Consider the following 25,247-nt stretch of genomic DNA (forward strand, 5'->3'; position numbering starts at 1 on the left):
CCACATTGTTTGGACTTAACAATATTGAGATTAGTAATGACAGTACGATGGAGCATATGCTCATAAAATAGGACACTAGACACACATTCCCACAGGAAAGCAATCTGGTAAGTCCATGATGTGAGTGCTGCACGCTGTCTTCAGCCTGTGCAGTATACTTCCAACTTCCATCTACTACTTGTAGATGTAGTACGAAGACCAAGAAGATACTTTAGAAACAAGAAAACAAAAATAGATTTTAGCGTCTTACTTTTATTATTGGACGTGTTTTTTTATTTTTTAATAGTAAGCTAATTTTCAAAGTTTGTTCTGATACTAAAGATCATGTTTGCGCAGTAGGAAAAATGACCATAAAACAATTTATAACACTTTATTTTGAAACAATTTATACTGTTTTATGGCAGCTAGCTGTTGGAGAAAAACACAAAGTTTTACTTTTTAATTTGGAATTCTTTTTGCACCAAGGCGATTTTCTCTGATGTGTTCGAGAGATGCCGATTTGAAATGTTTTGTTGAGAATTAAGTGCAATTCGTTTCTAGACCCAGCTTGATTTTAATGTAAGTGATTTGCTGTCTTTTTTCGCCTGTCTCATTACACAGCATACATGCACCATCTTTTTTATAAACTTGACTATCTGAAATCAAAGGATAAAATCAAGATGCTTAACAAACATGCTCATTAAACATTTTACAAATCTTCCTCCTTCATGCTCCAAATCATATTATACATGATGAAAACAACCACTGTTCTTATCAGACATTGCTTTTATTTGGCCTGCAGACTTAAAAGTGAGTCACCTCTAGTGTGCTGATAGGTGAAGTGCCAGGATCTCAGTCTGAGGTCAGGGCCAGTACACTCACAAGACAAATTATTGTCCATAATTTTTAACTGTCATTATTGCATTGACCTTGTCACTGCTATTTCATGACCACATCAGTCACCATTTATGGCTCAATTAAAATGCCATTCTGAATTATTTAAAAGTCAGTGGTTTGCTCATCCCTCACAATGCAAATCAGAGGTGGGGTAAATATAATACAAACATGGTTCAATATCACTCCTCACGGCCAGTTTAATTTTCTACAAACATGCTGACCAAATATCACTTGAATTGCTAAAGGCGGAAGTCCTTTGTTTCTTTTATTACACCAAATATATTTAGCCACATGTCCATAGTGCAAGAAATCAAAATTCAACATGTCTGAACTTGTTAAATTTGTCAAATTATAATCTGGACCTACCCATTAAACCATCAAAATTAGTGCTATGACAGAAACATAAAAAAATGAAAGCACTGTGTGTAGAAAAAAGCCATGTCAAATAGAGAGACTTTCACTTTTTTAAATGAAGTTTGAATGAGCAAGAACATACTGTATAATCTGTTTGAAGTTATTCAAATGCACAAATCATAATACCAAAATACTTTGTCAAACTAGAGTCTGTCACCTCACCTAAGGAACTAGCTAACTTTGCTGTCAGGCAGTTGCATCTTACAAACTCTGCAAACAGTCTTGCTGTACCTTTATAACACTCAACAAGCTTCACCGGAGAACAGTGAGCCCATTGGCCCGCCGGCTCCTCAACCCTCTCCCTCCACCCCGAGAAACCAAAGCAGTGATAGGGCTAAGAGTCAAAAGCATCGCAAGCTAGCACATAAAGACGAGCAGAGCATGTAAGGAGTGCTGGTTGAGATACTTTCAAAAGGAGGTGATCTTTTGGCTGTTATAGCAAGAAGCTCCAGCAGCTTTACCCAGTGGCAGCACCAAAATTACAATGTTTTCCATTTCATTTTATCAAAGAGAACAACAATCACCCAGTTTACTGAAGGGAAACAGGGCATGTAGGGGGCATCAGACAGAATTTGTAGATAGACTTTCTGATAAAAACTGACTAAATCTTCAAATCCATATCAGAGCCATTATAAACCATCATATCACTTGGTGTGAACCTAATGGATTTAGTACATTCACAACTCTTTGTACCTTTTCTTGAACATTTCATTTGATAAACAATAATGTCAGAAAGAATGTAACGAGAATCTTTTATTGCTGGAGTAATCGCAAGCTATCCACATTACCAGCAGAAATCCAGTTGTTCTTGTCAAATGTCACTCACTACAGTACAGTATGACTAGATGACAGTAAAGAGAGTTATAAAAATATAACTTGGTGATTATATTGTAACATCGGCTGGGTTAGAAGAAGGAGCTGGACACCAAAACTACCTTTTCTGTGCTCAAGGGAGCCGCTTACTTATTAACCACAGCCGGGGAACACACAACAGCACAGATAGAACACGCTGAACACACACGACCCCCACCAAACCCACAACTATATACAGCCCGTCTAGAGGGGCATTCTAGGGGACCCTGCCAAGTGTTTCTCCACCCCAATGCTACAATACAATCAACAGGCATCTTAGTGCTGCCCCTCACACTTGATGAACTTATTAACGCTTTTCTGTCATCGGCTCTGTGATACTTCCAGAATGAGTCCTCCGTGTGGCCTTAAATTGGCCAAGGACAGTGGAGATGAATGATAGTCCATAATGAGCTTTCCCCTTTAAAAATCAATGTGAAGCTTTGTCCCAGGAGCCACTGAAGGTTGTCTATAAATTCAGTCTGTTGCAGGGTCCTAGCCTGAACAGCAAGCCTATCTATCACTTTGCCATTTTGTTGATGAACAGAACTGAGGCTTATACAGTAACAAAGGACAGTTTGGGACAAACTTTGGTGTTGAATAAATTAATGGGATGAAGATTTCTCCAATATACCTGTCATACTGTGTCTTCTGCTGGTGTTATGTGTTGGCCCCTCCGATCATTGCACTGCATAATCAAATTGCCCTTTGGGAATCAGATGACTTTGTGTCTGCTGGAGATAATTCAGAATATGATGATCAGTTAAACCAAGGCGTGACTTTGTGTGTTAGTGTAATCATCTCTGGATTGATATGAATCTGTAACATCAAGGATAAGTGTTTTCTACTTTTGACATCTGAGAGCATAGAGAGTGCAAATCCATAATCTGTCGCATGTTTTACAACATTTACTTTGTATCTGACCTTTGTGCTGTAATTCAAGAGGCGCTCAGTGAAGCTAATTATTATCAAAGCTTAATTGAGTAGGAGTTTAAGAAGTTGGGGAGTAGAAATCTGCCAAGATTGCAAATGGAGGGTGAATACAGATGTGAATCTTTGCAATAGGCCATTAACTTCAAGGTGAGAGACTTAAATTAAAGTAAACCTGATTTTCATGGTTTGAATATCTTCACTGTTAGAATCTAAAACAGCTTCTGTTATTTACTCCCTTCTCTGCAGTCCGTCTGTTTTGAGGCCAGGCAGCTGTGTGGGGCATCGAGTGTGGATCCTGCTGGCCATGACCCACCTCACCCTGGATTTCTCCATGTGCAGCCCTTTCAGTCAGGGCCTGGGGATCAAACTCACACCCAAATCGGTGCCTCGCTCACGGCCTCGCATGCACCCCATCTGGGACATGCCCAACAAGCTTCACTGGAGAACAGTGAGCCCATTGGCCCGCCGGCTCCTCAACCCTCTCCCTCCACCCCAAGACAACAGAGCAGGAATAGGGCTAAGAGGCAAGAGTCAAAAGCATCGGAAGCTAGCACATAAAGGACAAGCAGCATGTAAGGAGTGCTGGTTGAGATACTTTCAAAAGGAGACAGGTGATCCTTTGGCTGTAATAGCAGAAGCTCCAGCAGCTTTACCCAGTGGCAGCAGAGGAGACACAGTGAGGTTGTTACTTAGAGCCAGGAGGCAGCTCAAATGGGACAGCTATGACAAGTCTCAGGAGGGCCGGACTACCACAGTGGCTGGATTTATTGACTGGGGACCCACAGGGACAGACAGCTTAGATGGCGATGACAAATCGGAGCTGAATGTAACGCTGCCCGCCAGGGTCTCAACTACCACAGTGGCTACGACCACTAGTACTACAACCAGGCCCTTCCCAAGGACGTTCAGTGTGGTGACCACACCACACCCCAAGAGGGCCAGCACCACCAAGGCCCCTGTCAGCTCCGAGACTGTCAAGCCACCAAAGCCATATGGGGAAACACCAGGTAAGACATATAAAATACCTGTAGTAAGCATCTAATCAACTAGTGCGAGTTTCATGGTTCATATAAGTGATGTTGTTATAGTTGCCATTGTTGCATTTTTCTTTTCAGGCACACTATACAGACTCATCTCATGTCTTCAGTGCAGAGCAGATACAGTGCTGTGAAGAAGGTCCCTCAGAGCCAGCCAAACCCTTTTTTTTTCTCTTCAGGTTGTCATTTTACAAAACAAAACTAACAAAAATCTCAATTTACCTTTAACCCCTCAAAATTAACTAATTCATTCAAATCTGTACTAAAAAAGAAAGCTGCATGGAAATCACAGTGAGGCATGATGACAGCTGCTAAAAACGAGAAAGAAGCTTCTTTGGGAAATTGAATTATTGACTGGATGGTGTAGAGCAGCACAATCTCAAAGCATACAGTCTGCAGCCATTGGCAGATGGTATGGACTTTTATTTAAATTGTACAATGATGGTAAATATACAAAGTAAAAAGTAGAATAGAATAAGAGAAATACTACCAATTAGCAAGTTTATTTACATTTTAAGCATTATTTCACCATTGCTGTACATTTCCTATGTGCATTTAATTTGTTGATAAAATCGCTGAAGTGTCAACACATTGCCGTTGTGTCGAGAACAGACATTTCTGAGATGTCTATCTGAAAAGCGTAAGACACATTTTTCACCAAAATACCAATAACTCACTTTAATTTGTCTCACTTGAACGAACCCCCCACCTGTCTACACCTCTCCTCCCACCTGTGCACCATGCGCTTGGCACCCAAACAGTACACAAAGCGAATTTCAAGGTCAGGACATTACCAAACTGTCAGATTGCTTATGCTGGTCAGTGCACTGGCACGAAAAAAAGCCCCAACTGTCATGACAATGCACAGGCAATTGGCAGAAAATGGAGGTAAATAGCTCATTAACACACACACACACACACACACACACACAAACACACACATATATATACGTATGTTTTCTCCTATCTGTTTCCTCTAGTCATGTTGACACCTAATGGCAAACTATAACCTACACTGTCACACATGACCAGTGATCCAGAGCAATGATCTACTTTAATTAATATGATACTGCAACATGGGAAAATATCACCTAGCTCATAAAGAATGTCCTTGAGCATATTGTGGCTCTCATGCCTGAAATTCTGTACATGGACTTATGTGAATTTTATGGACAGTCCCTCTGTGCTGTGGACACACAAACCTTCCAACCAGGCATATTAGATTTACCATTTCATTAAGTCCATGAGGAAAATTGCTTTTTAAATGGACCATACAAGTTGTCATAAAACATAAGTCATGTTTAACAACTTATGCACTACACTAATTGAAGCTTTCCCTTTTGATGCATTAATGTAAATGTCATTAAATTAAGCAGCAAACAGCAAGAGTGATCGAAAGTCCTTGGCCACCTCTTACTCACAATGAAAACTGTTTCAAGGCACAGAGGAATGTGACAATACATGTCCAGCAGAAGTCCTGAACAAAATATCTATTTTAGGTCAATTATGAACTCAAGCAAAATTTACAAATCAATTCATTCTGGTATTTTCATACTTTTAATGTGTTTTTAATGATTTCACTCCAGGTACTTGACTTGTGTTTGGAGAATTGTGGTGAACACATTTTTTGGAGTGTGTAGAGCTGTGCTATGTATTTGTGTTTGGTGGTCCTACTGTACATATATACAGTTTAAAGCTACTCTGCCTAAACTCTTTTCAGCTGAGAGGGTCAAAACAAACTGATAGCAACTGCTAATTGCCCCTCCTGTCCCGTCCTTTTTCCTAGCAACAACAAACTATGGATGCCTGGTTGTGAGAAAACTATACAAAAGACAGCCTCCAGTCCAAAGCTAGCGTTAGCTGACTAACAGACATATTTGGCAATCCAGTAAAATGCTCTGGTTACTGCTAATGTGACACAAAGCACTAACGCTATACAAAGCTCAGATTAGTCCGAAATGAAAATCATATTAATTCACCACAAAGGTAAACTCATGACCATGCTAGGTCTCTAATGTTACTAAAACAAACACATTTACTTTACCGCTGACACATCCAGAAGGAAGAAGCCACATATGAATCAAATTTTAATCATTTGGCTCAAAAAGCCAAACTGGTTTTTGCTTTTTTCTTTGTCCCACTCTCTCTGTGTAAAAGAACGTGACCTCTTCAGTCTGACAGCCACAGTTTAAGACTTTTAGCTCCATGGCTGGCATTAATTTTGTTAATAACTGTTTTTAATCATTTTATATGATTCCAGTATTCAGATTATAAATATAAGCAATACTAGGTCCTGGACTGGGTCCACAAGCAAGCCTGGATATTGTAGCTGATATTACCATAGCCTCGCCGTTTGCATTAAAAAAAGAAATGCTCATTCTTCTGCTGCAACAAAAATGACTAGAAAAGTACGTTTTAGTGTTAGTAGCATAAATAATTGTGGTACGGTGCTGACTGAAGTGTACATAGTGAATGTGAAATAAAAAGGCAGCAGGTAATTGTCTTGTCAGCGTTGTTGTGTTCTCTTCACTTTCTCATGATTGGGAAGTGAGCGTAAGAGCACCTGTGATTTAAAATAATGCCTTGATATTGTATCCTGGAGGAAATCAGTCACCAATGCTAACTAAAAGCTGATGAAGAAATAAAAAAGTCAAAGTGCCCCGATTGGATGCACATTATTGTATCAAAAAGCAGACTGTGTCTCATCAGGGCAGATGAATAGAATCAGTTTTTGAAGCAAAGCCCAAGTGCTTAGCTGCAGGAGAAAATGTTTCTTTGCCTTCACAACACATTAACCCATGTCTGGCTTATAATGGCCCCAAGGAAAGATATACTGTAATTACCACACCAATGGCACAGCATTGGATTGCTGATGAATTAAACTATTACCTACAGAGAGGTACTTCACTCTTTCACTCTCCCTTATTGTTATCCCTCCTGTTTTGTCTTTGAGGATATTTAAGAATAGATTGCAATCATATTAGGCACATTAATACCAATTTAGATTGGGGTAAATTAATGGAAACACTTAAACAGATCATCTTAATCAGAGTAAAGTGCTAATCAGACATTAACAATTTACCACACCTAGATTTTGGCTTGTATCTTGTGATATTACAGCATGTATTCAGTACAATTCAAAAACAAATTTTCTTCAAGTGGGACAAGCATGATTTAGATTTTCATGGGAAAACGAATGATAGTGTCATCCAAATTTACAGTAAATTCCTAACATAACATATTGTATCTGCCTCTGCCATCAGTCAGTAAGGCTACTGCATTACAACATGTCATATGTCAGTGCTTAAAACAAAGGGCTACTCTAGACCAATCATTATGAATCTGGTTCATCTCCAAATAGATTTAAATACAGGGATGTCAACTTCCATTTAAGGTTAACTGTGAGAGTAGGAGTTAGGTTGGTGCCTGTGCACTCGGTGTCCTGATAATTGAGATGTATTACACTTAAAAGTGCATAATCGGTGTAAACACTGTATATGAATTATGTATGTTTACTTTCATGCAAATTGTATGCATTTGCCACCAGCTGTTTAGTGGCTACTGTGCAGCATATGGCTTTCTTTCCATTGGTGTGTCTTGTCATTCTTCAGGCTTAACTGTGATGACTGTCTTAGGATAATGATTAAGACATATTTATTTTCACAACAGTCCCGACACATTCCAGTTTGATCAGCTGAATACAAGCAGGGAAGGGCTCAAAACATGTTGTCAGGTGATTTTTGCCTGGTGTGACCTGGGATACTTTCAGTTGCAATATTATGTTTACACAATTTATAACGTTAATAATGAAATATCCAAATTATGCTGCTGTAAGTCTGCGCTATTTGATTATTCGCAGTTGTCAGAGTATCAGTCTGCATGTACGCTGCTCTGTGTCTCACAGCCTTTTTGTCTTTCTCATCCACCATCTCAAGCAGAAACACTTCAGCTTATAATAAACCTTTGAAAGACCCCAACTACAGCACTTGAAACAAAGTGCAATCTTAAAGTGCTGATATAGAAATAGTATGTTGGCTCATAGGGTGTACATTTAATACAGAGCTGTGATAAAGATTTATTATTGTTTTACTGTGGATTATAACGAGAACATTGTGAAGATGGGGCCCATGACAGCCTTGTACTGGACAAAATGTAGGGTCTGACCTGTAGGTGACCTAATTGTGTTTCCTTAAACAATTAAATTAGAGTATGTTCCTAGGGGAAAAAGGCTCCTTACAATTTCACATAAAGGCTTCCACCAGTGCAGTTCAGAAAATGTGCACTGACCCATGTATAAATGGGCTGCATGGACTAATTCACTATGACTCATGAATACTGTAGGCACTCAGCACAAATGCAAGCATCAGTGTGCTTTGTCTCAGCCTCATATGGCATATGTGTATCATGACCATAATCATCTCATGCTGTGTGTGGGAGTGTGTGTGCGCATCACTGTCAAACGAGGATGCTGGTGTTTGTTTATGTAAGGAGGCAAAGAGAAGGGGAGGAACTAATATGAAAATCCATTTTTCTCTAATACAATAGAAGTAAACAGTGAACAGTGTTCAGAAGTGTCCTGCTTGACTGTAGTCCAGTGTAATCATTAATGAGTCAAGTGATCATGCATCCTTGACAGCCTGTTGTACCTGTCTGAACATGAATATGGAAACAAACCTAGAAATGCAAGCTTCAGAGCACACTGGAAAAGTATCCCACCTCCTGAAATGAAATGTCTCCTCACATTAAGTCATGTTTTTTTTTTCACACAGTAAGCACATATTTTAGATCAACTGGTAGAATCTGATCATTCTCCTCACTAAAGTACCTGTTTTTATCACAGTTTAGAAGAATTTCACCATATCCAGACACTCGTTCATTTACTCATTACATTCACAATATTACCATCTAAGTAATAGGGGCTGTTTGGGTGAGGGCGCTTCTCCTGGGGTCATTGTGTCTCAACACTGCAATAAGTAATATTACTGCCATTTTTTTATTTTTTTATTTTTTGCAAATAACATTTTAACCTGATTTTAGTGAGATATAAATGAGTGCAGCACATGATGTAAAAGAGGATATATGTCAAAGAAATGGCGCAAAACTAATTCAACTGAAAAGGCATAAAAAAGACAGATGAAAAGTAAACTTTCATAACAAAGAATAATGTCTTAGATCTGAGTTTCCACAACCTTGTTTCCAGAATACAGAAATTAATGTTGCTCATAACCATTTAAAAAGGACTTTAGCAAATACCATTTACCTGCTCTGTCTAATGAACATCTTCCTTTTTGCACTAAATTCATGCACAGTTTTCCAAATGTCAGTGTCAATTGTCCACCCACACAAGCCGCAGTTGAAGCGTAATGACTTACAGCCTTAGGTGCTGCAAGTCTGTCATTGGGCACCATCTTTTATTGAAAACATGGTAGGTCACTGGCCATAGCTGTAAGTAGCCATCGACAGTCTGGTTACATTTTCTGTTTAATGGTCTGTGTAACATCAGTGTAGATACTTAACATCAGAGTTTATCTTGCAAATCTCAGTCACTTTTAATAGGAGTTAGTGATGTTGCAGCCCTTATAGTAGTTGATGCTGCTCGCATAACACCCTGGCCATCATACAAGAGGTGTCAGATGAGGGGGAGTGGGACAAGGTGGGAGAGAGGGTGGTTATAACTGTGTTGCTTCCAGATGCTCACTGATTGTTCTTGGTGATTGTGCTGCTAGTATCTGTGACCCCACTCCTACGCTATGCAGATGGAGCTGTCAGCTCCATTATGGATATGAGATGATTAAAACTACAGTCAGTTAAGTCGCTACTGATAACTTGGGCTGTGGTAGACGGCATGAGAGTTTTTTGGAGAAAGCGAAAGGTATTACAGGTAAAGCCTTATACAGATTTGTCATGTGGCTTTCTGAAACACGTTTAGTGGATGTTTAAAATAAAATATGACATCTGCTTTAGGGGTTAGTAGATATTTAAAATACATAGATTCATCTGGCAACAATTCACATTACAGTACGAGAATTCAGAATCAGCTTTATTGGGAATATGTGTTGGACACAAAGAATTTGACTCTGGTACAGTGACGAGAGCGAAGGGTTAAATGAATGTAGTAAATAGGCGAGTCTTAATCCAATGAAGAGCAAAGTGAGCACCTGCAAAATGTAAGTCAAGTGTCTCAGGAATCTATTTTTAAAGAAGCAAGCTCAGTGAACATTGTCATTTTTGACCTGTGCCAGACCTGTAGAGGTGTACAATACAGCCTCTTGAATAATGAGAGATACATAGAGCCAGAGAGAAACCACGTTTCCCAGCAGTTACCATGGTAATCTGAAATTTTTGCCATTACTCTCTGTATTGACTCTCAGTAAAATGGGTTAAAGTGAATCTCTTTTTCTTCAGTGTTAAATCTGGACATGAATGCTGATGGCTGGTGACAGGCATACAGAGTCAGACCTGTTTCCCTCATTTACAGAAAACTCAGCCAAGAGGAGATTGGGAGGTAGGGGGCAGATGATGTTTCACTTTCTGTTTCCCCACCCCTCAGCTCTGTCTTCATGGCTTAACACATCTGCCTGAAGGAAGAGAAATGCAGATGCTGACTGAGACAACTTAAATATAGGATATTGTTCTGTCAATCAGAAGGGATGGGACAGAATTTAATATGATCTCCTTTCAATGTGATCTTATTTAGTTTAGCTTTTGAGAGATTCTCGCTTTTGTTCAAAAATGACACAGTGTTGCTTGACAGGAAAGCCGGAGAGAATGAGCTGGCCTCAAAAACACTGAAAGAGCACGATGTGTTTTGGAGTCCATTCACCTGCTAAACAGCTCAGCTAAGCTTTTGTTTGGAACAAATGCCTCCTGTCACCGACATGACAGCACACAGAATTCAGGATGGTTGATTGAAGCTGCCTTGGTAGCAATGCCATTTTACACCCACCTGAAAATTGCAGTCATTTTCATGTGACTGTTAAAAGGATGTGTGTGTTCCCAACTGTTCCTAATACAGGCAGGCATACAAGAGAAGTGTATCCCTCTGCAGAGGATTCCATCACTGAAGCACAATACTCTGGCTACCCCCTTTTTTTGGCTATTCTAGCACTGGCCATTGAGCCTAACTGAATAATACAGCAATGCCTTTGACATCGAGAGAAAAGACATGTAGAGTAATCGTTTCCGATCGCTACCTCTTCAACTTTCCCCTCCTCTTTCTCTGTCCTGCTCTTCTCTCTCAGCACCCTCTTCTTCAGTAAGTGTTTTAGATTACTCGGTGACAGCTAAGATTGGCACTTTGACGCCCACGTTAGCTAGCGATTCCAAACCATCAGCAGGACACCTTTGAAGTCTTCCCCCACCCTCTCCTGTTCAGGTCTCTGGATGTGGGAGTGACAATCTTGGAAGGATCACACGCAGTGTTTTAGTGTGTATTGAAAATGCCCATACAGTGTGCTGTGTAGTGCGTGGGAGTGAGGTGGCTCAACCTCTGTAAGCTGCAACTCTGCTTTACAAATGAGGGGCCTTTCCCACATCTTCCCAGAGCTTTTAAGTCAGCACTAAGTGGGTTTAGGCACCATTAGCTCTAAATGTCTCTTTGCAATGTATGTTTGATAGAGCTTCCTGCTTCATAAACATGGTCAATAATACACACAGCTGAAGACCCTCACCACTGACAATAGCTCATACATGCATGTATGGCAATTAAATAGTCATCGTCTTTTCCTCATCAGTTGTCCAGAATTGCTTTGTTATTGCATTGTTACATAGGGCATTTCTCAGAGGACAAACTGCCTGCAGCTTAAATGTTGTCACATAATTCAGCATGTAAATTGCAAATAGACAATTCAGGAGTTAAGAAGGTTCAAAAACTGCAGTAGAGATGATTGCATACCAAGGAGGGACTGTCTCTGGCTAAATGTTATGGCTGGCTCCAATAATATGTACTCTGTTATATTTACAAGGAACATAAGTCCACAAGTACATTATTTTGGTAATCAGTATATGTAATTATTTTTTAAATCTGCATTATAGTCTGTCATGACAATTTGAATATGACCCTATATCATTTTTATTAAGAGACAGTTTATTCATGGAGTCCATATAGCATGTGTTCAGGCAGGGTAAGAAAATACATTCCGGTAATATACTCCTGTAACTTTTGTGTACTTATATATTTAACCAATAGGATGTTTCCACAGTTGATTTTTTTTTTTTTTTTTTTTTACAAGCCACTGCAGGAAAAGAGACAGTCTAAATAATAAAACTGATGATGGCTGAATTAAATTTAGCTGCTTTATTGTCAGAGCTGGCTTACTGTGATACTTGAACAGAACCCCCATTAATTTTATTAGTAACACCTGTGCTCTTTTGTGCTATGACAAGAAAAATGTCTGCTGTGACAAATCTGTTGTCTGCTTTTGAAACTGGTAAAATGAGTTTCTTATATTTTTTAATGAAAAGGAAAATCACTTATTGTGGATATATTGCAGGTATTTGGTGTGGAAATAACAGTTTAAGCTACTGCTGACCTATCAGGTTCTTAACCACAACTAAACTCGTGTTTGCATTTCTAAATTTTAAATAGTATTTCCATATAGAGGGAGCTATCGGTGCTTCTTTGTTGGTTTCATTATGATGCTTACATATAAACATCACCAACATTAGCAAATAACAGTCTTGTTTAAGACACTTGCGTCCTTATTTTAGAGTATATATTAGGAAAGTTACTAGTTACTTTTCATAACCAGATTAATATAAAAATGACAGCATATTCATAAAAGTTTATTAATCTCTGGCGACAAATTCACAAGATACCCAGTAGTATATAAAGTACTTCAAATTATAAGCATATGAGCTTGTTAAAACTAGCTCCCCCTTTACCGGCTGCAACATTAAATGTGATTAACACAATGCATCAGCAATCATGCTAATACTTTGTACTTTTACTTAAGTAACAGTTTGAGTGCAGGACTTTTACTTGTAGCAGAGTATTTTTACACTGTGGTGCTACTTTTACAGTGATCTGAGTTCTTCTTCCACCACTGGGTAACAGGTCTTATAGTAAAAAAAAAACTCATTAAGCTGAAAAGCTGTGTAGTGCTGAGGGGAACCACAAAGTTTTACAGATTACTAATGCATCTTTAATGCATTAAGCCTGACAATACAGAGATAATAAAGATGTCACAGTGACTCAACCCATACTGCCGAGCTTTTGCAGTGCTATACCAGGCGTTTCCTGCTCTTCACATTTATTGACACTACACGGAGTTTTGCCATTGAAGCAGCAGATCTTAAAAGTAGCAAAGGGAGATTTCAACCGCAGTGCTTTTCATTGACATGTTCATCAAACTGTCATGGTCGAGAAGTAGAAAAATCTCATTTATTTCTTTCTGCGAGCATTGGTGGGGGCTCAAATCCTGCTGCCACAGAGCTAACTGCCCCTTCATCTCTGTATTCCTTTCTGCCCCTTCTACTTTTCTGTCCCTTTCTCTCTCTATCTATCTCCCTCTGAGCTTCTCTTTGTTTGGCAGTGATTTGACCAAACAAAACAGGGTATCTCAAAAGCAAGGTGACTGCCAAAGGTGATTTTTCAGCCTGACTGCCAGGACACAATGAGTTTTAGCCCAAATTTTCATTCCTCCAACTGGGAGCTTTAGATGAAAATAGAACTGTCCTCTGCACTCAGATTTGTCACCCATCACCGGCTCTGTTATTCCATAACCCAGCACCCTTAAACGTACTGCCCTGAATAATGAGTTCATAATATACGTAATGTTGGTGTTTGTACTGTTGGACTGTTTGTGACTTCATTTGTCGCATTAAAAAAACAATACAAGGAAAGTATGTATTTGTTTCTGTCCCTAAATGGTAGCCTGAAGTAAACTTACAGACCGTCTGATTACAGTCAAGGCAGATAAACATGCATAGTGTGTTTACTGATATCACATTTGTCAAGTGGTGGTTGCATGCATGTTATGACTATTTGTAATTTACTCATAGGGTTAACTTGCTTACCTCACCTGGGCAGTGGAGTGTCCTGAGGAGGGAGGGGCACAATGCAATCCAACCCTGTAGCAATCAGTTATGGTGTTTATGTGCAGCTTTTGACTTGAAATCTACTGACTGGGGCATGTCCCCTTTCATTTGACATCAATGTGAAATCAAACAATTCTCAGCAGAGACCTCAGGCACTGATCAAGGTCAGGGGCTATTACGTCTGAACTTAGACTGATGAGCACTTTAAAGTTAACAGCCTTTAAACTGAACAAGGGAGATGGAGAATAGAGAGGGGGTGTGAGGGAAAATGCAAGAATATAAGTTAATGTGCCTTTGCCATGGCAAGGGACACTGATTGCGCCGGGAAGGTAAGGCTTCCCTGAGTCAGTTGGAAATATCATTAATCCAAGGTTGACCCGGCCTGCATTTTGCACGGCCCTGCCCACAGAAGTTTATTATCCAAGAGGAGGCTGTCTAAGCAGCAGGCAGGCAAAGGAGAGGCTATGTACTTTTCAAAAATAACCGAGCAGCACTTCCTTTTGAACCTTCCTGAAGACAAATTGGCTTGGATCAGCAGCTAGGCAGCTGGCTGATGGAGAGGTGAGATGTATAAGGCCCATGTGGGCATTTTCATCATGACAGCTTTTTGTTCTTTTTTTTTTTTCCACTTCTGCAGCATGTCACTTGCTGCAGTGTGTCATTGTGTCCTACTCACTCACATGCGCTATCACTCACCCACACACATTCAAAATACACTAACCATACAGTACAGTGCACTAGACTCGCACTAATCCTCACTTTAGACATGTACCACAATTGTGTTTGTGGATTACTGTCCTGTGGCAAAAGCAAAAGATCAGCACACATGGGAGTCTTAAGAGTCTAAATAAGAACAGTGCTTTTGTGTATCAGTGAAACACAACACAAAGACCAAGCAGAGAACATTTAACCCACCCTCAAATCTGCAAACTGGTTAAGGTGCAGCACATAAGCAAAATGCCCCATTTAAAGAACACTTAAATGCTACACAGTTGGATGCCCCAATACAATGGTTACATGTGGTGTACTGTCTACTCAAGCACAGTATCTACATGACATCAGTAGTTTGAGTCTGACTGTTGACCTTTGTTGCAAGTCTTCTCCTCTGCTACCCACTTTGAACATAATAATATATAAAGGCAAAATGCCCCAAAAAAGTACTTTTTAAATACATTTTATGGCTTAGCAAAACAAGTCTGTAAACCAATTACCTGGAAGATGTCATTAAAGTGTATGAAAGTATGTGGTTTTATTTGTTCTGATTTGTTTAATGATTCTACAGAGATTGGTGGGTTTATAGCCTGTGAATCACAAGACAAAAATCAGTGAAATGCACCAATCCTTACATGAGGTTATTCTCTACTGACTACTGAGTGTTTATAAAATATAGAGGATCCCATCTATACGAAATATCATTTTCTCAACCAAATTAAATCTGTTTACACTGTGAGCTTGTGGACTGTGAGGAAGTTCTGACTGGAGTTGTTTACTGTTTACTGTCATTCAGATACATTTACTAGAGGCAGATCATTGTGTTACTAAATGAATACTGAAACAAATCTACCCTAAATGCCCTAAAACATTACTCACTGTTTTATATTTACAATGAATCATATTAATATGTGAAAATGATATAGTGACATGCTCACTGGGAACGGTCACCACCTTTACAGTTTCCCTCAGCTCTATGGAACATTTTAGCCTATTTTTAACATTTGTACATACCCAGAAAGAAGCAGCAGACAGATACCATTAATTAACATAATGAAGAATTTTACAGCAAAAGTGTCAGCTAACTTTTTTTTAGGAGGTGGAGACCAAATCCGAGCCAAAAAGAAAATGAATATTGAACTTACATTCAGTCCAATATTTACAGATGACCAAAAACAGTCCTAAATAAATGCTGTTCTCTAACACAATTGCCAGGGCCTGTTGACATTTTTAAGGTGGTGATAACAAATTTGATATTGTTCTAACTATATAACTAACTTTAGCACTTTACTTCAAAATGCTTTTAGCAAATATGTCTTATGTTTTGGCATTTAAACATTTTTAAATTCTATAATTGTTAAAATATGTAACAGCTAAAAATGCTTTAAATGTATCAATTTAAAATGATTAAAAATAGTGTGATAATTCATTTATTGCCCTATCAAACACGTTTTAATGTTTCGGTATTTATGTACAATGCCGATAAAAAGTGTTCACTCCCTTGGATGTTTTACCCTTTTATTGATTTTATATATCAATCATGGTCAATATAATTTGTCTTTTTTGACAAAAAAAAACGGTCACCTTTTTTTGTCAAAAAAGACAAATTATATTGACCATGATTGATTCATAAAACCAGTAAAAGGGTGAAACATCCAAGGGGGTGAATACTTTTTATAGGCACTGTATGTGCATTTATATGACTCCCTTTTTCAAAGCAGTCAGACTGTCAGGATCAAATATTTTATTTGATATACCATATGACATCATGTGCTTGAATTTAATGTTTAAATAAAAGCCTTAGGGCAAAATCTACTGAAAAACATGAACTGTGATGAGTAAGTGTAATAAAAAGAGTTTGGACTTACAGTAGTATACATTGGATTAGTACATTCAAAAATACTAAGCTAAACATACAGAATATCAATTTGGATGTATAATTAGACAATCATTTTCATAAGCACTTGGGAGAAACATTAGACTTGAACTTAGCTGTCCATTATATTTGGATGTGCTGTAATGGAATAATTGATCTCTCTTTTAATTTGGAATAGCAGTGGATGACAATGTCACCAATGTCACAATGTCAACACTTACTGAAGACCTAAATTGTTCCAAGCTGTCACCCTCTATTTTTTCTAAGTGAGATGCACTTGATATTTTGCAGAGTGCAGTGGGTTTGTACAGTCCAGTGCAGTTTGTACAGTACAATAAAAGAGAAGTGAAGTGCATGGCAGGCTGCTGTAAACAACAAGAGTGAAACAATTTCCTCCACAAAATGGCTGTACTTCTTTGCTCTTGTGTTTATTTCTGTTTATTTTTTTGGCAGGTTTGGCAGTTCACCAGATAATCACAATCACTGTGTCACTCATTATGGTCATCGCAGCCTTGATCACAACACTTGTCCTTAAAAACTGGTAGGAAAGATTCCTTTACTTTTTACTCATAAAGAGATTAACTGTAGAACCTCACTGCTGGTCAGACATCTTTGTAGATGATCAGAGATACAAGGTATGATTTTATGTTTGTTTCTTGTCTTTGGTGCGTGTTTTTGTAGCTGTGCACAGTCGGGAAATGGTCGCCACAATAGCCATCAGCGCAAGATCCACCAGCAGGAAGAAAGTTGCCAAAACCTGACAGACTTCACCCCAGCCCGGGTACCGAGCAAGGTGGACATATTCACTGCCTACAATGACAGTCTGCAGTGCTCGCATGAGTGTGTTCGGACTGCCGTGCCCATCTACACTGATGAGATGATCCAGCAGACACCTGTCTACAAGACTGCCTACAACGGCAACAGGTACGCTGGCCCAGGACTGTTTATTGCTGTTAGTATAAGATCTCTTCAACTAGTCAGCACCGGGAATCCATACCATTAAATACCTTTACAATGTCTGCGTCCACTACAGTTATTACCATGACTGTTACTAAAGTCTAATAGCCTAAATATCCTCGCTGAAAAGTTGCATTAGATCAATTTTAAATGGGTTAATAAATAAATGTCTACCCTTTTCCTTATAAAAATGTTTTCATGCAAGAATCAATGTGATAACTTGATGCATGAAATTATAAAGCATTAAAAAGATAAAATATACAGATGATCAGTCCTCAAACTCTTCTCCCTCCTTGTGTTGCTACTTGGAAGCAGTCAGTTTCAGTTAGTGGTTTGTTGGAGCAAATCCACCCACCAATTAGTTGCTTTTAATACTGCTGTCCATCGCCTCATTCCTTGTCCATCTGCCTGACACCTGGAGTGCTGGCTGAACACTATCCCTCTGAGCACTCAAGCTGCACACAGAAATATAAATCTACCATTAATTTTGGTTGTTGTGTAATGAGTCAGTTCATAGATGTAGGGCAGTGGGATGTGAAGCCTTTACAGTGGCATTTTCTGTCTAACTGATCTTTCTGACAGCATTTCAAATGGAAGAAACAGTACTTAGGTACTGTAAATATACTGCATATATATTTTAAAAAGTCTGCACACAGCATATTTACCAATTCAGCCAGTCCTCTGCTGCTTTATACCAGAGGAGAGGCAGTTAAACTGACAAGGCAGGTGTGTTTCACATAGAATCTGGACTATTGTGGTATTAAACTGTCATTATATGGGTAGAGTGACAGTAAGCTTGGTAGCGCGTTTACTGTCTGAGTGGATAACAGTAACATTCATCTAAGCTGCAAGGCCAGCAAAGATGGTCACACTTGCTCTGTTTCTAAAACCTGTAACATATTCATTATGCTGACCTTGTGGATAGGATAACTCATCTGGAGTAAGTAGACCAAAGTGTCTGGATGCGTTTATTTAAAGGTGCTTTAACTAAGATTTTACACATTTTTGGATAAATAGAGTTAAATTGGGACAGGACGTGATGTCTCTCAGCTCTACTACCAACCTCCATGACACTCTGCTGCCTACAGGCCTTCTGTTGTTATTCCTGCTTCTCTACCTTCTGTTTTGATAGTCAGTCCGGATATTAGCTCTGCCTGCCACCTAGCAAAGGTTATAAGAAGTGCGATAGTCATTTTAGCCAGTCACAGAGGAGTTCTAAGCAGTTAAAAGTACAAAACTGTGGCTGCCAGACTAAAGAGGTGCTGTTCCTTTACAAAGAAAGAGTGGGACAAAGAAAGAGTAAAAACCCATATCAACATTGCTTTGGCTTTTTGAGATGGAGAAGGTTAAAAGCAGCCAAATGACTCCACTTGGATTCAGATGTGTTGTTCTTCCTTCCGGATAAGTTAGCATCTAAAGCTAATGTGTTTCTTTTGGTAACATTGCTGGTAACATTTTGGTAGCATGGATGTGATTTTACCCTTGTGCTGAATTAATATATTTTTTAATTTAGGATAAATCTAAGCTTCAATTAACATTAGTACTTTGCTAGCCCCATTTGGGACTGTCCTGTCAACCTCATCACTTGACATTGTGCTGCTGCAATATTGCCGTAGAGATGGAACTTATTAGTGAGCTCGCGGTAGCTTTGGACCAGTGGCTACAGTCTGTACAGTTTGTCCCAACCAGTCATCCACAGACAACAGTTTGTTTTGAGTTTCAGACCCTCTAGCAGCAAAAAAATAACTTAGTTAATGCACCTTTAAAATCATGGAAGGATGGCTACATCTTTACTGGCTTTTTTTTATATTTTGCAAAACACTGCTACTATAATATTAATTCATCTAGGATTTTTATCCCCAGTCAAGGTCTCAATATGTGATTATCTCTGTGTGTTTCTGTGTAGCCAGTGGTAACATGCTCACTGTGGCACTAAAGGCTAAATAGGAAGATTATCAGGCCTTTGAGGAGCTATGGTGTCTATTAAAATTTTTTTTAAATATAAATATGATATACAAGACAGATATAAACTAGCATACTGAATCCTCTTCATCAAATGTTCTAACTTCTTGCATGGCCCTCCCACAGGCCCTCCCCCACCGAAAGACAACTGATTCCTGTGGCCTTTGTGTCAGAGAAATGGTTTGAGATCTCTTGTTGACACGCTTAAGGCCTCCTTCACTTCCTGTGGGTGGAAGAGACTTTCTGAATTCACACTCTGGTGGGTACAGTGCCACTTTGTCCCCTTGCAAATCATCATCTGAGTCATTGCCACCTTGATCCCCACAGTGATGCTGCCCCACTTTGGGCATAGAGGGGGACTTGGCATATGTTTGTTATTTGTGACATGATTATGTTCCTTTTCATTTTCTGTGCAGTGAGGAAAAAGCTTTGTGAAATCCAGACTAGCTAATCATTTATATCCACCTCAGTATTAATAAGCTATGTTCTCACTCTTCATATCTAGAGCATTCTCATTAACATTTATGACACATATTGTTTAGAACAATTCTAGGGTTAGAGGAGCACTTTCACTTGGCTTGTGACACATTTTTATGCATGGCTGATATATGCTAGAATGACCTGCATTTGTAATTCAAAGCATGAAAGTTAAACACATGCTCTGGCCCCACAGTGTTGCTGGAAGCCTGAGGGGAGGTGTAACATCTGCTACTGACCCAGATTTTAAAAGGAATAGATTGCCTGCAGGTAGCGTAATGAGAGGACAGCGCCCTGCCATTGTCTGCACAAAAATTAATCTTGAGCCCTTTTCAAACATGGGATACGTAACATTTCCGGCATCATCAATCTGTTAAAGTGACAGCTTTCTATCTTTCAGACATACATCATTTTTATGCTAAGGGTGCTCATTCAGTCATAAAGCTGACAAGTTCAGATGCCATCAAATTAATGGAATGCCGTGTATGTCTGAAAGGGGCTTTACTCAGCTCAGCTCTCCACAGCGTGCTCCGAATGCTGTCTTGAAAGAAATAAGATCCCTTATCATCTTTACAAATCTAAAGTACTTCTTAAACTTAAGTATATGTTACAGAAGGCCTTAAAAGTACAGGTTTTTAATACAGCACTGCTGTTTATTTTGACTTGAGAAAAGCACAGGGTTGCATATTTTTCAGGCCAGTGCCGAATATCAATCTCCTCGATGTCAGTGGAAAGTATGCTAGCTTTGAGAATCCTGATTGTCTTGTTTTGTACTGGGCTCACAATGAGGGGTAATTGTGATTTTGTTCTCGCATCTTCACAGGATCCAGTTGGAAACAAGAAACACACAAAACAACTTCTTTTGTAAAAATAGTGTGATCACACTTTGGACACTGGTGAAGATATTTATTTTTCTAGAGATGACAAGCAGAGCAGCCAAAACGTTGCCCCTCCATACTGTATTTGCAGTCATTTAGATATAGATTATATATAAGAATATTTACAGGATGTGTGGGATGAGACTGTGGACGTCACAGATGTCTCAAGGAAAACATTTGACATTTGAGACAGAAACCCAAGGAGCTGCTGTGGGCAGAAGATGAACTGTATTTACGAACAATGTGCCAATAATGCCACTATGTGCCACAACCTGAATAGATGGACTCAAACTCTTTTTGTTTGTTTGTTTTTTAAGAAATGTGAAAGTTAAAAAAATGCTACAAATGTATTTCAATATGTTTTGAAATAGTTTTAAAAATGTGTCGCAAAAGAATTTGAAAGATATTTATATGAAGCACTATTCTATTAGTTGGAGAAGAACGAAGATGGGGAAAAACAGTATATGCTTTACTGAACAGTTGATTTTAAAATATCATTTCTACCAGTCCCATTTTAAAAACAGAATAGTTATGTCTATTTTTTTTACACAGAAGAGTCTGCCATAGCCCTAACAGTGGAGGTTCGAAGCACTTGGAATTCACTACTGTTAATTAAATACTCCCACTTGAGCTGATATAACAAAGAAAACCATCTGAATATACCTGATGCAAGCCAATTCAACGCCCGCTCTACAGTAACTGCTCATTATTTAAGATTTGTATCTGATTTGGATTAATGGAATAATAAACAAAAAGGTTTCTGTGGTGCAAGCTCACAGTTTAAATGAATCCCATAGCAGCCAATTCATGTATAGATCAAACAAGGACAGCCACAACAGACCGCATGGAGCTGGACAGGACGTTCATACTGCCTCAGGTCTATCTAGCTCTTTTGCACAATTTATGTTGGTCTCTGTCTCAGCAGCAATTTGAGATAAATTGTAATGATTGGAGATGATTCAGATCTGAGATGCAATACTAAAAGAGTGGAACAGATTGAATTTGAACTTCACCTTCAAATAATTCATGTGATAATTTGCATCAGCGGGAAAAAGACTGAAAAAATTAATCCCTCTACAGATATCAAATTAATATCTGTGCCCAACTCCCAGAGTGGTTCACTTCTGATAAATAATTTTTGAAATCTAAAGTCTGTATTCTAGGCAGAAACTAAAGAAAATCTGATTATCTTTAGTTTTTCCACTAATATTGGTGAAGAAGCTGTGACAAAGATGCTGCAAATCGGTGTCCCTGAGAATCAAAATAATCAGCAACATGTGATTATTTGCAGGATTTAAGCAGGAAAGAATTCCTTCCCTAAATGTGTCCTAATAAGTAAGTTAGCTCTCTCCAGAGCTGGGTCACTCAAAGACTTGAGGACAATATTTCTAGCATATCAGAAATTCAACTATCACAGCCAGGATGTCGAGGGTTGTGCACAAATGAAGCAGAGTGAAAATAGGAAACAAACCCAAAGAAAACAAAGCTACAACACTCTGCCAGTGCATTGGTAAAGTTAGGGGATTATGGCAAACCAGTGAGCCGCTGTCAAATTGGTCTAAACTATCTCCGAAGTGAAGGTGAGGGAACTCTGTGGTAAGGTAGGACAGTAAAGCTCTCCTGACAGCTTTCTAACACCAATAATTTTATAATCAGCCTCAAGCTCTTAAAGACAGATTACCTTTGTGCTGTGACACTTCTAAGGGAACCGCCAATGAATCTACCTTATATTGTGTTGTGGGTTTGACAAAGCACAAACATGATTCTAACTGTAAACATTTTTGGCTGCAGACAGCAATATGTACAGATTTAACGGGTAGGTGTTACTGCTTGTTGACAGGTGGGTCTTCAGTAATTCGTTTCGGTGGTTTTTAGGCTTGTACTCACTTCCTTAAAGGATTAAAGAAAACAGGTTGTCCCAGTGAGATCATTGTCAATAAATGTGAGCCATTACGGTGGTGCTAAGATGGCCTGGGATAAACACTGTGGTGCAAAACTCCTGCTTTTGCCCAGTCACAACATGAAAACCGCTCTCATGAAAGACCCATACCAGTTCAGCCCCACGTGTGTTTCAGGCTGTGGAGTTGCTTCTTTGACATAACATATATTTTTTGAATGAAGAATGTTACCTTAATAGTCAGAGGGTTACAAAATCGTACTGTATATTATACACGTGTAAATGTATTTTCTGTATATTTGCTTCTATTTGTGTACAGGTGTGTTCTATTTTTTCAAGACCTCTCCCGTTTCTGGGAAGGTTTCGGCTAGGTCGGGGATAGTGTCTTTGTTTACATGTGTAACTATAGTATCTCTTTCAAAACACAAAACTAACCTTGTGCCAAGCTTGCTACCTGCACTTTCAGGCAGTACTTGTATTATATCTTTAGCTAACCAGTATAATACTTCAGTAGGCGCTGCAATAGTTCAGAGAGTGGAGAATGATTTCCAGATGAAATGTCTGTAAGTAACAGTGCCAAGTGGTTCAAACAGGTGTTGTGATCATATCTTGGGTTCTGCTGCATTCATGGTTGGCTGGGAAACCAATGACTAGCTGTTCCTAACCATCATTTCTACTTTAATCCTAATACTCAGTGTATCATCATATGAAGGAAAAAAGTGTAAATCCAACATTAGCTGCCAAGAAACCAACTAAACTTGATCCAGACTACATTTGTTGTATTTCTGATGTTGTATTTGTATGTACATATTGCTACACCTGCCCCAGAAAATGTATCATTTTTCAAATACTTTGCTGTAATGACTGCAAAAACTAATATTAACATTTATGAGCATATAAAATAATCAGGGAAAGACATCTATAGAACGAATTTTGAACGAAATCTGGTGCGTGAAGTACTTTGGGTCTGCATTTTACTTTCAATATAACTGCTAAATTGACCTGGTTAAAAAAAAAATCCAGGATTAGACTTAACACTGATGTGGTAAGTCATTCACTTTTGTAATTAATCAAAGTATGTCAAGGATAATTTTGGTTTATTTCAACTTTGGCTTTATTTTTTTAAAGCTACACTATACTACGGTAGTACTTTGGCTCCAAAGACGGCGGTACTGGTCTGTCAGTTCAGTCAGTCCACCTGTGCCTGGTTACAGTCTCCATTAAGTCCAAGTACATGGCTACAACAAAATCTGACAGGGTAAAAGAAAAGCGCAAACCTGTGTGCACACACAACTATAGCATGTGTGGTAGGATAAAATTAATCACTGAGGTGTGTAAACGGTGTGAGATGTTTACAACTACTAGTTAGTGTCATAACTTTAGCGTTTCGCCTTGATTTTCTTTGCTTGTGTTTCCTGCCTTGTCAGATTCTTTTGATGTTGCCGTGTTCCAAGATCTCAGCAATTAACTTGAGTACAATGTTATAATTACTGAAAGGAATGATACTGAAGGGCTTTAAAACAAGGCCTGAGTTGCACTAAACCCGAATTATCCTTTGAGCTTACATACTACATACTGAAGATTGAGAGATGAAGTTCTTCCCCGTCAGAGGCAAAACCTTTGGAAATCTGGGCTGGTGACCATTTGACCATGTGGTTGCCATATTCCTTTACTAATAACACAGTACCTGATGAGGTAAACTGTGACTCTGAAAGCTGCTGAAATGTGATACCAAGCTAATAATGATTGTGTCTGACTGATTTGTGATTCTTTGTAACCTACAGAATCACATTACTGAACGAAAGGACACTTTGACATTTTGAACTTATTTCCATGTTTCATGCTGTGGGGTGAAAATATTTACTTTATTTAGCCTAGAAAACCTTGTTTGCATCATTATCACCCCTCAATGAAACTATATAAAGCTGCAGCTTGAAACAATTCACCTGAAAGATATTTTATACACCTAGCTAAAACTAATGCAGCCTCATACAACGGTCCTACAATAAATCCTCCCTTTGTGAAGATGATAATGTTCATGTACATATGCATAAAATTAAACACCTGTCAGTATAAACCACACATCTTCCAAAATCACTACAGTTGAACCAACACCTCTCTAAAACAGTTTCAACAAAAAATGAACATTATCACCCCATGACAGGAGGACTTGTTGTATTAGGCTGCATTAGCTTGGTGTAGTCAGTAAACTGCCAACTATGTGGTACATATTTTAAACAAGCATGAGTTTCTGGAGATGCTGGCATACATCAGCTTTCTGTCTTTTACCTCTGAAATCAAACAGATATGTAAGGAAATGCCTTACTGTTTTCTTGCCTTTT

At 38.8% G+C, this 25,247-nt stretch overlaps 1 protein-coding gene across 1 annotated transcript in view; it reads left to right on the plus strand.

Moving 5' to 3' along the window:
• The window catches only part of ajap1 (adherens junctions associated protein 1), a 45,193-nt gene extending 23,906 nt beyond the window's left edge, over window positions 1–21,287 (plus strand). Inside the window, exons 2-6 of the mRNA XM_020612504.1 lie at window positions 3,319–4,079; window positions 17,188–17,275; window positions 17,416–17,658; window positions 19,780–19,912; window positions 20,954–21,287. Coding sequence (XP_020468160.1) covers window positions 3,319–4,079; window positions 17,188–17,275; window positions 17,416–17,658; window positions 19,780–19,852 — 1,165 coding nt within the window. The 3' untranslated portion in view covers window positions 19,853–19,912; window positions 20,954–21,287. The remainder of the gene's footprint in view (window positions 1–3,318; window positions 4,080–17,187; window positions 17,276–17,415; window positions 17,659–19,779; window positions 19,913–20,953) is intronic.
• Window positions 21,288–25,247: the final 3,960 nt, after the last annotated feature.

This window comes from Monopterus albus, unplaced genomic scaffold (genome assembly GCF_001952655.1).
Source record: "Monopterus albus unplaced genomic scaffold, M_albus_1.0 scaffold126.1, whole genome shotgun sequence".
Classification (NCBI taxonomy): domain Eukaryota; kingdom Metazoa; phylum Chordata; class Actinopteri; order Synbranchiformes; family Synbranchidae; genus Monopterus; species Monopterus albus.